The following is a 15048-nucleotide window of genomic DNA, read 5'->3' on the forward strand; positions in this document are numbered from 1 at the left end:
TTTGACTTCTCTAGCTTTCTCCACCCATTGCAACACAACCAACACTGCCATCATCTCCACTGTATACACCGCTAACTTATCAGATGTTCTTCTGCTGATTGCAATTGCTTTTGCTGGTATAGCCACCCCAAACCCTGTCACTCCTGTCTCAGGTTCCTTAGCACCATCTGTATAGACCTGAGTATAATCACTATACTTTTCCATCACATAAAAGTTAAATGCACTTACCAAATCAGTTTTATGTTTTCCTTTCCTTTTTACCTCTAACAAATGCCAGTCTACGTCAGGCCGTACGATCTTCCATGGAGCTACAACCGGATAAACCACTGAAGGACTTATCCTTAGATCAAACACTCCACATCCTTTAGCAATATCATTCCCTACCCAACTAAAGTTATCCCTCTGAAACCTCCCGATCTCCCAGCACTCCTGCAACACTCCTTTTGCGGGGTGGGAATCATTGTGTCCCTGCAAATTAGCCCAGTAGTTTGCCATCAATTTCTTCCTTCTTAGTTCCAAAGGCATTACTCCCAATTCTACCTGTAGGGCTTATACTGGTGATGTTTTTAAAGCCCCACTGCACATTCTCAAAGCCTGAGCCTGAATCACATCCAGTTTCCTTATACGAGACCTAGCTGCTGATCCATATGCTACACTTCCATAATCCAACACAGATCTTACTAAAGCCACATACATTCTCTTCAATGCTGAACAACTTGCTCCCCACTCCCTACCAATCAAATATCTCATCACATTTATTACTTTTTTACATTTCTCCTCAACTTTCCTGATATGGTCTGCCCATGTCAACTGTGAATCAAATATAACTCCCAGAAAATTAAATGATCCAACCCTTTCTAATTCTATTACATACATCCTTAACTTCTTCCCCACCTCAATTCTTTTCCTGGTGAAACATAAAGTTTGAGTTTTTTCTACTGAAAATCTACATCCCCAATCATAACCCCACTCCACCACTTCATCAATTGCTCCTTGTAGGTTCCTGATTATATGCTCCATGTTCCTGCCTCTTTTCCACAAGGCCCCATCATCCGCAAACAGTGACCTACCTACATCCACTGGTACCTTTGTGAAGACATCATTGACCATAATGATGAAAAGTAAGGGGCTAATCACACTACCTTGAGTTGTGCCATTTTCCACTCTGTACTGATTTGATCATTTTGACCCAATCTGAACTTGAATTTTCCTACCAAACAAAAAAATCTTTTATCCAATTAAAAACTCTCCCACCAACCCCCATCTTGTGCAGTTTAATTAACAATCCTTCCTTCCACATCATGTCATAGGCTTTTTCAATGTCAAAAAACATTGCAACTACTGACTCTTTATTTGCCTGGGCCTTTCTTATTTCAGTCTCTAACCTTATCGCTGAGTCCATGGAATTCCTTCCCTTCCTAAAACCACTCTGATAACTTGCCAGCATTCCCCTCTTCTCAAGCTCATACAATAACCTTTGTTATCATCCTTTCCATTATCTTGCATATATTTGATGTTCAAACACGAGGAAATCTGCAGATGCTGGAAATTCAAACAACACACACAAAATGCTGGTGGAACACAGCAGGCCAGGCAGCATCTATAAGAAGAAGCACTGTCGACGTTTCGGGCCGAGACCCTTCGTCAGGACTAACTGAAAGGAGAGATACTAAGAGATTTGAAAGTAGTGGGGGGAGAGGGAAATGCAAAATGATAGGAGAAGACCAGAGGGGGTGGGATGAAGCCCTTGTATCCTTAGAAGGCTATCCAAATCCAATCTTTTACATGGATTATAGTATTTAATTATAACCACTTCCTCCCCTCTCTCCCACACTTCCACCACTATGTATTCCTGATCATCTCCCTTTTCCAGTACCCTATATGGTATACCTTGCTTGAATAATATAGCACAAACCCCTCCTCCCCCTAGATTTCTATCTTTCCTTATCATTGTATATCCATATACCACAAAGTCTAAAGTTGGCTTCAACCAAGTCTCCTGAATACACTCTACATCCGGTTTTACAAGCATTTCTTTAATAAACTGCTTGAATTCCTGGCTATTGGCCAGTAAGCTCCTTGCATTCCATTGCAAAAGAATTACCATAACTAGTATTAACCAACCCATGACACTTCCTGGCTGGACTGATTAGTGAGGTTCTCCCTCACTTCTTCCCATGACAGCCCTAACCCTAAATGGTTCATTGCTGCTTTGAAACCAGCTGAGTTTTTTCACTTTTTGACTTTACCTCAGCCATACTATTAATCACTCCTGCAGTGAATGTTACTAGAGCTTTTTTGTCTACATAAATCCTGTCATTTGTTCTTTGTTGCATCTCTTGCTCCCTGTTCATTATTGACATTCTTACAGCTTCTGCATAAGTGATCTTTCTTTTCTCTCTTATTTCCTGAATTTTATTCTCCCGTCTCATAACCTCACACCCACTATATGCCACATTATGAGCTCCTCCACAATTACAGCATTTTGGTTGCACCCCTGTTCCGCACTTTCCATATTCACGATCATCCCCACATCTAGCACATCTCCTCTACCTATTACAGTTTTTAGCTATGTGTCCAAACCTTTGACAATTACAGCACCTCAATGGCTTTGGCACATACACTCTTACTGGGTAACTCATGAAACCCAGGAACACCTTCCCTGGCACTCTTCAAATTCAATCAATACTGTTTCACTTTCCTTTTTCATTCCCTCCTTTGTTGTTTTCAGTCTTTGAACATGCATTACTTTTCCTCCTTTGATATTCCTCTTTAACTCCTCCATATTTATACTCATTGGTACCCCCGTGATCACTCCTTTACATCCACCACCATTTCGTGCTCCCACCCTCTCTGTGTATTCCACCTTACATTTTCCTTTCTCTCTTAATTTGAGTACTTTCTCAAGCTGTTCCTCATTCGCACATCTTACCAATAGGTTGCCATCATTAAGGACTTTTGCAAATACTATTTCCCTTATCTTATTTGCCAGTGTTGTTGTTAGCACAAACGGGTTAATTTTCTTCATGTTTCCTTGAGCCTTCTCACTAAACCTAATCATGACAACACCTTCTCTCTGAACTTGTTCATCTTCCTCACTTTCAGAGTGCTCTTCACTAACACTTCTCATTCGTTTACTCTCTTTGTCTCGGTTTTCATTCGTCCGTCCCCTCACTATCCACTCATTCACTTTATTTCTCCCTTCATTTCTCCCCAGCTGCCTACCTCTGATCCACTCAGCCACAAATCCTCAGGGCACTGCTCTCGGTTCCAACTAATGCAATCCCCCCCCCCCCCCCCCCCCCCCCCCAGGCTCCAGCCCAGCGCCCCAACCTCTTTGGTCGTTGTTGATCGCTTAACAGAAAGGTGAACTGTTTAGTACTGTACAAGAAACGATTTTGCTGTGACACATCCGTCCTCCGCCACTCTCCCGCGCACCGATGTGCAAACTCGTCACGGCAAAGAGCGCTAGGCCTCCCGCTGCCCGGAGCCTAGAGTGGCGAGCAACCGGGACCTGTGTTCGGCTGCCGCTGCCTACCCCCGCCTCACAGTTCGGTCTTCCTTTCCAGTCCGCGCCCCTAAACGCGTTGCCATGGTGCTGTTCCCCTTCGATCAATAAAAACAAAGGATAGATGGGAATGCTCGTAGAACTGGCCAATCGGATGAAAGATTGTTGTCTCCTGGCGACAGCTTGGTGCTCGGTCTCGGAGTGAAGCTGGTGCTTTTGTTGTTTGGGGAAGCGAAGCAGAAGAGAGGAGATGGAGGGCATGTGAATAAGAGAGAGGGCGACAGGGAGGAAAGGAGGCAGGAGTATGGATGAAGGGTGAGGAGGGTGACGAGAGCGGAGTACAGGTGAAAGGGGAAGAGAGAGTAGAGAAATAATAGCGAGTGGGTTTGAGGAGAGTGAGGGTGAGGGAAAGAGGAGAGGACGGAGTGAGAGAGAGAGAAGGGACGGAGAGTGAGGTGAGAGTAAGGGTTGTGAACTGAGGGAAGTGAGAAAGCTGAGGGTGGTGGTGGATTCGGGCTGAGGCAGCTGTGATCATCCACTCGGGACTGTCTCCGTCCCTCACCTTCTGTTGTGGCCAGTCTATGAACAACCTTGTCAGGTGTGAAAGCAGACGATGGAGAACCCAGAGGTCCTGTCGCTCAGGTGAGACCCTCAGCTTCATGGGCTTCTTGTGTTTACAGTCTGCATGGGCTGAGGAAGAATTTCTGCAAAATGAGGATGTAGATGAGAAATCTAGCTCATATAGTTCAACACAATTATTCTGTATTGACTCCTTATCTAGAAATATCCAGTTAGCTGTGTTGTCCCTTTTCTCTTCTTTTTATACACTGCAAAATATTTTTAGATCTCTTGAACTCTATGGTTGAACCTGCTTCCAACACAACACCTGATTGGTCATTTCTGCATCCTAACCAATTGCTGTTGCCAGTGACATATTTCACAACTTCTTGTGGTGCTGAATTTCTTTACATCCATTCATGGGATGTGGATGTCACCTTGAGTTTAGCTCTTAGAAACATGGAAACTGTAGAAGTAGCCCATCTCAGCCCTTCATCCAGAATTTAACAAGGTCATGGCTGATCTTACCTCCATTTCTTGGCATTGACTTCAAGTACCTGCAATCCTTTAATATCCAGAAAGGCAGCAAATTGTCCGTCAAACCTTCAATGGTTTGTTTGTTGAGAATGAAAATCCTGGTTTCAAATTGATCTATATCACTTTAAAACTCATATAAAATTACATCATACTGTGGCCATGCTTTCTGAGAGAGCCTGTACAAAAAAAATCTTATTTATTTGCTCTTTGACGTTGCACTTTTCTAGACTGAAGACAACCTGTTCTCCAGACACTTACTCAAGAAACTGATCTAGATATTCAGCTTGTACACAATCCAATAGATACATTTAATGTCAGAGAAATGTTTACAATATACATCCTGAAATTCTTTTTCTTCGCAAACATCCACGAAAACAGAGGAGTGCCCCAAAGAATGAATGACAGTTAAATGTTAGAACCCCAAAACACACCCCCCGAGAAATTCTTTCTCGACATTGTCTCATAACTCAACTTGCCCAGTTTATATGTGTTTTAAAATCTTCTTTGATAATTGCTTCTGATACATGCCCCTTTAATTTTCTCATTTGTACAATGCCTTGCATTACTTTTGGGAGGCCCATGAAGAACTCACAACAATGTGATCTGCCTCTAGCTGCTCCTTAGCTAGACTCAAACTGATTCGAGTTCCAAGTGATGATTTATCAGGCCAGAATCCCATCTAATATGTACTGAGGTCATTTTGTTGTAACAGTGCCAGACCATCTTCTTTTCCTCTTTGTGGATCCCTATTTGGGCTCTGAAGCAGGCAGCCGTTTGGGTTATTTTCTGAGATTTTCAGCAGTTTCTAGAATCATACGTATACCAGATGAGCAAAGGTTGGAGGATTTTCTTTGCTGAATGGCACTATTAATGGGCTTTAGTGGCTAGTTTAAGAAAACAGTTTCAGATTTATTTAGCAAACACGAGGAAATCTGCAGATGCTGGAAATTCAAACAACAACACACACAAAATGCTGGTAGAACACAGCAGGCTAGGCAGCATCTATAGGGAGAAGCGCTGTCGACGTTTTGGGCCAAGACCCTTCGTCAGGACTAACCGAAAGGAAAGATAGTAAGAGATTTGAAAGTAGTGGGGGGAGGGGGAAAATGCAAACTGATAGGAGAAGACCGGAGGGGGTGGGATGAAGCAAAGAGCTGGAAAGGTGATTGGCGAAAGTGATACAGAGCTGGAGAAGGGAAAGGATCATGGGACGGGAGGCCTCAGGAGAAAGAAAGGAGCGGGGGGGGGGGGGAGCACCAGAGGGAGATGGAGAACAGGCAAACAACTAAATATGTCAGGGATGGGGTAAGAAGGGGAGGAGGGGCATTAACAGAAGTTAGAGAAGTCAATGTTCATGCCATCAGGTTGGAGGCTACCCAGCCGGTATATAAGGTGTTGTTCCTCCAACCTGAGTTTGGATTCATTTTGACAATAGAGGAGGCCATGGATAGACATATCAGAATGGGAATGGGACGTGGAATTAAAATGTGTGGCCACTGGGAGATCCTGCTTTTTCTGGCGGACCGAGCGTAGGTGTTCCACAAAACGGTCTCCCAGTCTGCGTCGGGTCTCGCCAATATATAAAAGGCCACACCGGGAGCACTGGGCGCAGTATACCACACCAGCCGACTCACAGGTGAAGTGTCGCCTCACCTGGAAGGACTGTCTGGGGCCCTGAATGGTGGTGAGGGAGGAAGTGTAAGGGCAGGTGTAGCACCAGAGGGAGATGGAGAACAGGCAAAGTTTCTCCGTAACTTCCGCCACTTCCAACGGGATCCCACTACCAAACACATTTTTCCCTCCCCCCCCCCTTTCTGCTTTTCGCAGGGATCGCTCCCTACGTGACTCCCTTGTCCACTCGTCCCCCCCCATCCCTTCCCACCGATCTCCCTCCTGGCACTTATCCTTGTAAACGGAACAAGTGCTACACCTGCCCTTACACTTCCTCGCTCACCACCATTCAGGGCCCCAGACAGTCCTTCCAGGTGAGGTGACACTTCACCTGTGAGTCGGCTGGTGTGGTATACTGCGCCCAGTGCTTCCGGTGTGGCCTTTTATATATTGGCGAGACCCGACGCAGACTGGGAGACCGTTTTGTGGAACACCTACGCTCGGTCCGCCAGAAAAAGCAGGATCTCCCAGTGGCCACACATTTTAATTCCACGTCCCATTCCCATTCTGATATGTCTATCCATGGCCTCCTCTATTGTCAAAATGAATCCAAACTCAGGTTGGAGGAACAACACCTTATATACCGGCTGGGTAGCCTCCAACCTGATGGCATGAACATTGACTTCTCTAACTTCCGTTAATGCCCCTCCTCCCCTTCTTACCCCATCCCTGACATATTTAGTTGTTTGCCTGTTCTCCATCTCCCTCTGGTGCTCCCCCCCCCCCCCCCGCTCCTTTCTTTCTCCTGAGGCCTCCCGTCCCATGATCCTTTCCCTTCTCCAGCTCTGTATCACTTTCGCCAATCACCTTTCCAGCTCTTTGCTTCATCCCACCCCCTCCGGTCTTCTCCTATCAGTTTGCATTTCCCCCTCCCCCCACTACTTTCAAATCTCTTACTATCTTTCCTTTTGGTTAGTCCTGACGAAGGGTCTCGGCCCGAAACGTCAACAGCGCTTCTCCCTATAGATGCTGCCTAGCCTGCTGTGTTCTACCAGCATTTTGTGTGTGTTGTTGTTCAGATTTATTTAATTTCTTGACTTTACATTCCCTAGATACTGTAGTGGGTTTTGAACTCCTAGCTCTAGATTAATAAATCTCTGGATTCTAGTTGGATAATTTAAACATCAAAATCTTTGTAATTCCCTCTGGGCTCTACCCATCACTAGTTATGAAACCTTCTGCACCCTTTCTTATCTCTGTAACACCCTACCTCCACCCTCACACCCTCCCTATCACTGTAATCCTCCAGCAACTACACCCCTTCCTACATCTGTAGCCCCTGCAATTTGTATACTTCTTATCTCTGTAACCCCTCCAAGCTCTATACCCTTCCCTACCTCTGTAACCTTCTTGAGCTTTTACCTCCAGGGAAGTGATTGTTCCACCAAGGAGATGACTCCTTAATCGTCCCCACTTCTTTCTGTCTCTCCTCCTTTAAGACACTTTTTAATACCTTCCTCTCAGACCAAGCATTTGGCCTTTTATCTTGATGTGACCCAGTGTTACATTTTGTTAACCACGTTGAGGGTGTTTTAGGTGTGGGTGGGCAGAGCGTTAGACACCAGGGGAATTTAGTGAGACAGGGCAGCTGCAATCACCTTTACTGTTTATCTTTTTCAGATGGGTGAAAGGTTACACATCGCAGCGCGTGCTGTTTGTCAACAACAACACAATATGCTACCCCTGTGGAAACTTCATTATTTTCATAAACGTGGAAACAAAGGAGGAGACGGTGCTGAAGTGTGAGACTGGGAGCATCGGGGCCTTCACTACCAACAGCAACAGTGAGATCGTAGCCTTTGCAGAGCAGAAGTTAAAGCCATCCATCTACCTGTACAGCTTCCCCGAACTGACCAAGACTGCTGTCCTCGCTGGTGTGTGCTGTTGGAGAATGGGTGGTAGTTATTCTCACAATGCAGGCTGCAGAGGAATTTCTTCAAATGAGTATCCAGTATCAGCTGCTTTTTAATATTTATCATTACAATTCTAATAAGGGCAAATGAAAACCAGTAAACGTTCTTTACTTGTTTTGTCACAGGACACTCACAGTTCTCCCTCATACTCTATCCACCAACCCCCCCCACCTTATTATTCTTATTCAGGCTTTACCCCCCCACCCTTCCTTTCCAGTCCTGACGAAAGATCTAGGCCAAAAATATCAACTCCTTATTCCACTTCATAGATGCTGCCTGACTTCTTGAGTTCCTGCGCATTCTGAGTGTGTTGCTGAAGATTTCCAGCATCTGTAGAATGTTTTGTGTTTATGTTCTGCTAAACTGTTTTGTTTTTATCCCTGTCGTTGTTCAGCATTCTCCATCCTGGAATTCACTCCTGTCTAGGAGTGTTTTACAGGGTTCTGAGAAAGCCTTTAACAAGCATCTAATCTAAAAACCTTACTAAAAGCCCAGGACACTGCCTTTAAATCTGGTGACAGAACAGCAGCCAGAGCAGCCACCTTAGGCACCAACAGGACAAAGACTGCCTATCCACAAAAATATTCATGAACACGTATCCAACAATGATCCCTGGTATATGTGGCAGGGCATCATGGGCGTTACTGACTATGTAATGCATTGACTGTACCAGTGACACCTCCCTCCCTCCCTCCCTCCCTGAACAGCTTTTACCAACGCTTCAGGGCATGCAACACAATGCCGGCCATGAAAGCTACCACCCCCACCCCCTCCAGGTGAGCAGCCACTGTCTGCAACAAGAGCAGATGTGAGAAGGATTCTGCAGAGACTCAATCCCTGTAAGACGGCCATACCAGACAACATTCCAGGCCGGGTACTTAGGGAATGTGCACATCAGCTCACTGCCATCTCCATAGACATCTTCAACATTTCACTCATCTAGGCTGCTGTCTCCACATGCTTCAAATCACCACAATCATAATACCAATCATCATGTAGTGCTTTGAATGGCTGAGATGGGCACATATCAAAACTCCATTCATGCCGCATTGGATACCCACCAACATGTTTACCGGCAGAACTGCCCTATGGCAGATGCCATAGCATTTGTAATGCAGCTGGCCCTGGCACACTTAAAAAGCAAGGATACTTATGCCAGAATGCTGTTTCTGGATTTCAGTTCAGCATTCAATACTATTGTTCCACAGACCTTGGTTAATAAACTCCTTCTCTTTGGTCTAAGTACACCACCACTGTGCAACTGGGTGATCGACTCCCTAACAAACTTCTATCCCTTCCCCCTCACTTAACATCGACAGCACAGCAGTGGAACCTGAAAGTAGTTTGAAATTCCTGGGAGTGCACATCTCATGGCCCCAGAACATATCCTACACAGTCAGGAAAGCTGACCAGTGCTTCTACTTTCTGAGGAGGCTGGACTATGTACAGGTACATCCATACTCATGTCCTTCTACAGAGACTCAGTAGAGAACATCCTAATGACCCGCATCACTCCTTGGTACGGAAACTGCACGGTAATGGACAGGAAGGCTTTGCAGCAGGTAGTCCAAACTGCCCAAAACATCACTGGCACCAGTCTACCCACTATCAAGGACATATATACAGAAAGATGCTGGAAAAGGGCCAGTAACATCATGATGGACCTCACCTACTCTGCTCATGGACTGTTTGTCCCACTCCCATCATGAAAGAGGCTACATAGCACCCACACCAGGGCCACTAGACTCAAAAACAGTTACTTTCCCCAAGCAGTAAGCTCCACCCACTAATCCACCCCTCCACACCCCCAACTACCACTACTTTATTATTTCCTGTCAGTCACCTTATGTACAGACATTCGTGTACCTATGTCACTTTATGGACATACAATCAATCTCTGTATATAAGTCATCTTATGTATTTATATTAATTGATTTATTATTATTGTGTTCTTTATCGTTTTTTGCTGAATCAGATCTGAGTAACAATTATTTTGTTCTCCATTGCACTGTGTACAGGAAATGACATAAAATAATCTTGAACTTTGAATCCTTTTCAGTATTTTATACCCAGGTTTCCTTTTCTGTCTTTTTAAAAATATTTTTGTTTCAGAAATAATATTATTAAAAGTAAAATGACAAATTAAAATGGTCTCTTCCTTGTCAAGGACATAGAACATCGTGTTGGTGTGTGGCCTAGGAGATAAGGCATCGGACTAGTAACCTGAAGGTCACTGGTTCGAGCCTCAGCTGAGGCAGCGTGTTTGTGTCCCTGAGCAAGGCATTTAACCACACATTGCTCTGCGATGACACCAGTGCCAAGCTGCATGGGTCCTAGTGCCCTTCCCTTGGATGACATCGGTGGCGTGGAGAGGGGAAGGCTTGCAGCTTGGGCAACTGCCGGTCTCCCATACAACCCTGCCCAGGCCTGTGCCCTGGAAAACCTTCCAAGGCGCAAATCCACTGTCTCAGGAGACTAACGGATGCCTAGTCTATTCTATTCTAGAACATGGAATAGTTCAAGCCCTTCATTTTTCCAACCTTTTAAACTACTTCAAGATCAATTTAACCTTTCCCTCCCACATAGCCCTTCATTTCTCTTTCATACATGTATGTGGCTCTAAAATGTCCCTAGTGGTCTACCTCTACCATCACACCTGGCAGTGCATTCCATGCACTTACCACTCTCTGTGTCAAAAAATACTACCTCTAACATCCCACCTATACTTTTCCCCAATCATTTAAAAATTATATTCTCTTGTATTAGCCATTTCCACCTTGGGAAAAAAGTGCTAGTTGTCCATTCTATCAATGTCTTTTATCATCTTGTACACCTCTATCGTCATGTCTCATGCCCACCACCTACAGAAGGTCCCTCCAGTGGTTATTGCGTTCACCCTTTCCTGAGACACCTGGGCACGAATGTCACCATGTAAAAGAGCAGTGATGATCTTTGTAGATATTTGAATGGCTGTCTTGGCCAGCCCAGGTACAAACAGACAAGGAGATTGTTATTCCTGCTTTGGAGTGTTGAATAAATATACTCTAAGTGTCATATAGGGGCCTCATACCCTCAGATTTTCCGCATGCCTCACCTGACCCAATGCTCTCTGCACCACTCCCACCCCTTCACCCTGAGTCCAATCAATCCAAGGATTCCACTTGTCCCCAGGATCTGCAGCTCTACTGGCTTATTGTACTCCTTGAGAAAGACCTTTGTGAGTCTCGGTCTATTCTACCACAGAGAATTTGTTGGTTCTCATGTGCAGTTGGATATTATTGTGAAGGGGCCCTACGTTTTCTGGGAATATACTGTTCCTGGTGTCAGTAATGTTTAGTCTTGTCTGATTGTGTTTTTCAGATGGAGCAGAGCTTGAGTACACACTGCTGGATTTCTGCTATTCGGGTTCCTACTTTGCCAGTTTCTCCTCAATCCCTGACTTCCTTTTAACCATCTGGTAGGTTTTTATGGAAAAGTATTTCTGCTTTATAGTGGTACGGGTATGTGGAATCACTCCTATAGTGGGTAGCAGTTGAGGAAATCAGCATAGACATGTCTAAGGGAAACCTAAATAAATGCACACATGAGAAGGAAATCGGAGGCAATGTTTGCGGACTGGGAGAAGGATTGAGTATAATCACCATGAATGACCAATGGGTTGAAGGACCTGTTTATTATTCTACACATTTGCACAGTTGTAGGATGTACCTGCCCAGGGTGTGTTGTGATGAAAAACTGTCCTTACCTGGAAGCATGTGATGGGCTGTGTAGAAGGCTCTTTTCTTTCACTCAAGTGGTCCTGGCATAGTTGCTGCGTACCCTCTTCCCTGAGGGGAGTGAGGCAAACAGTCCATAAGCAGGGTGGGTGAGATCTTTCATGATATTGCTGGATAATTTCGGGCACTTTTCTGTATATATGTCCTTGACAGCAGGTAGGCTGGTACTGGTGATGTACTGGACAGTTTTAACCACCCATTGTAGAACCTGTCTGCAGCAGTGCAGTTTCCATACTACATAAAGATGCAGCATGTTAGAATGCTCTCACCGCACGTCTGTAGAACGATCATTACTATTGATGTGCAAAGACCAGCTCTCTTCAGCATGTCCCTACCTGGAAGTGTGTTATGGGTCAGTGTAGAAGGCACTTTTCTCAATCTTTCCCATGCTGGTTCTGCCTAGGAACTCTGTGATAGAACCATATAGACGAAGCTTTACTCTGTAGTTCTCTGGTACTGTTTCTGCCCAGAGACTTTGTAATAAAAGTTTACAGTCATAGGGCACTATAGCACAGAAACAGGCCCTTAGGCCCATTTAGACCACTGTTATTCTGCCTAGTCCCATCAACCTGTACCTGGACCATAACCCTCCATAATTCTCCCATCCATGAACTTATCCAAATATCTCTTATTTCAATTATTTCAATGTTGAAATTGAACCCAGATCCACCTTATCTGCTGGTAGCTCGTTCCACACTCATACCACCCTCTGAATGAAGAAGTTCCCCATCAGGTTCTCCTTAAACATTTTACTTTTCACCCTTAACCCACGACCTCTAGTTCTAGTTTCACCCCCTTAATTTTGTATACCTCTATCTAAAGTCCACCATAATTTTGAAAGGTTTTATCAAATCCCCCCTTATTTTCCTATGCTCCAGAGAATAAACTCCTAACTATTTAACCTTTCCCTATAATTCAAGTCCTCAAAAGTCCTGGGAGCATTCTTGTAAATTTTCTCTGTGCTCTTTCAAACTTACTGATATCTTTCCTGTAGGTAGGTGATCAGAATGCACACAATACTCCAAACATCTTTCAACATTATTTCAACATCAGTTGATAATTCCTTCAGAGCTAAATATTCCATAGTAAATCAGTGGTAGTTTGTTGATAGAAATCTTGTTAAATGATCTAATCACATTTATAATATTCCATACTAAACAGAATACAGTGTGATATTGTTTACTTTATGTGCATGTTGTACCGCTGGTGCACTATTCCATTAGTACTCTGTGACTTTACTTAAAAAGGTCATCCACTGGAATTAGAAGAGTGAGAGGGGACAATTGAAACATATGTCATCCTGAGGGGTCATGACTGAGTGGATGTTTATTTTCACTGGAGAATCCAGAGGTTAGGATCATTGTTTAAAAATAAAGAACCATCTCTTTAAGATGAAGACAAGATAGAAGTTTTTTAATTGATTGGCAAAGAAGATTCAAGGATCTGAGTACCCTTTGCCCCCTAATACATTTGTTTCGGATTTGAATTTTCATTTCCAAAATCAGAGGCTCAAAGACGAGCTTCATGGAATGAATTGGCTGTGCAAGGTGCAGGGTCTAAAGTTTAAAACTGAAGTGACAGCACCTCCATCAGTTTGCTTTGTGCTGAAAGAACTGAGAGTGGCATGGTAGCATGGTAGTAGCAGTTATTACAATGTCAGCAATTCAATTCTCACCACTGTCTGTAAGGAGTTTGTATGTTCTTCTCATGACTGGGTGGGTTTCCTCCAGATGCTCTGGTTTCCACATCCAAAAGAGGTTAGTAGGTTAATTGGTCACATGGGTGTAATTGGGCGGCGCAGGCTCATTGGGCCGGAAGGGCCCGTCACTCTGCTTCATCTCTAAAAAGAAGACTGATGAGCAGTAGGGCACTAAGGAGTGCAGAGGAATCTGGGGATACAGATCCGTAGTTCGTCAAAGGCAGATAGGGTCATAAAGAGAACTTTTGCCACATTAGCCTTCATAAGTGAAAGTATTGAGTACAGGAGTTAGGATGTTATGTTGAAGTTGTATAAGACATTGGTGAGGCCTAATTTGGAGAATTGTGTGCAGATCTGGTCACCTATGTATCGGAAAGAAATCAATAAGATTGAAAGAGCACAGTGAAAATTTACAAGGATGTTGCTAGAACTTGAGGAGCTGGGTTAGAGGGAGTTGCTTTCAAGGACCCTACATCTCATGTTCTCAATATTTATTACTTATTTATTATTATTATTGTATTTGCACTGTTTGTTGCCTTTTGCACATGGGTTGTTTATCCATCTGTTGGGTGTGGTCTTTCATTGTGTTTCTTAGATTTACTGTGTATGCCTGCAAGAAAACGAATATCAGGGTTGCATACAGTGACATATATGTACTTTGATAATAAATTTATTTTGAATTTTGAAAGGTTGAATAGATTATGATTTTATTTCCTAGACTGCAGGAGAATAAAGAGAGATTTGATATACATATACAAAATTATGAGAGCTATCAGTAGGGTAAATGCAAGCAGGCTTTTTCCACTGAGGTTGGATGAGACTAGAACTAGAGGTCATGGGTTAAAAGTGAAAGGTGAAATGTTTAAGGGGAACATGATGGGCAACATATTCACCCAGAGGGTGGTGAGAGTGTGGAATGAGCTGTCAGGGGATGTGGGTTCAATTTGAACATTTAAGAGAAACTTGAATAGGTACATGGATTGGAGGGGTATGGAGGGCTTTGGGCCAGGTTCGGATCGATGGCACAAGGCAGATTAATAGTTTGACACATATTAGATGGGCCAAAGGACTGTTTCTGTGCTGCAGTGTTCTATGACTCTATGAGTCTATGGTGCAAGTACTGTTGACATACTCAGTTAATCTTTTATTGTTCTCAACTGTCTGGAGGAACTGGAGAACCGGCAGTCGTCTCTGCAGCGAGTCGGTGATGCGGATGAAGGCTGATATCCTGTGCTTTAATCCCATGAACCAGCTGCAGCTGTGCCTGGCCAGCAGCAACTGCCTGCTGCTGTGGAACATTGAACGATGCAATGACCTTCACATCTTAAAACAAGTGTAAGTGCTACAGACTGAGGAGAGATGGCTAAGTTAATCATTTGTCACAAG

General features: G+C 44.0%; 1 protein-coding gene across 2 annotated transcripts in view; it reads left to right on the forward strand.

The window, feature by feature from the left end:
* Positions 1-3699: 3699 nt before the first annotated feature.
* The window catches only part of cfap43 (cilia and flagella associated protein 43), a 120043-nt gene continuing 108694 nt past the window's right edge, over positions 3700-15048 (forward strand). For both annotated transcript variants that reach the window (XM_073027081.1, XM_073027082.1), the window contains exons 1-4: positions 3700-4150; positions 7895-8148; positions 11548-11644; positions 14830-14997. In XM_073027081.1, coding sequence (XP_072883182.1) covers positions 4122-4150; positions 7895-8148; positions 11548-11644; positions 14830-14997 — 548 coding nt within the window. In that variant the 5' untranslated portion in view covers positions 3700-4121. The remainder of the gene's footprint in view (positions 4151-7894; positions 8149-11547; positions 11645-14829; positions 14998-15048) is intronic.

This window comes from Hemitrygon akajei, chromosome 23, assembly GCF_048418815.1.
Source record: "Hemitrygon akajei chromosome 23, sHemAka1.3, whole genome shotgun sequence".
Classification (NCBI taxonomy): Eukaryota; Metazoa; Chordata; class Chondrichthyes; order Myliobatiformes; family Dasyatidae; genus Hemitrygon; species Hemitrygon akajei.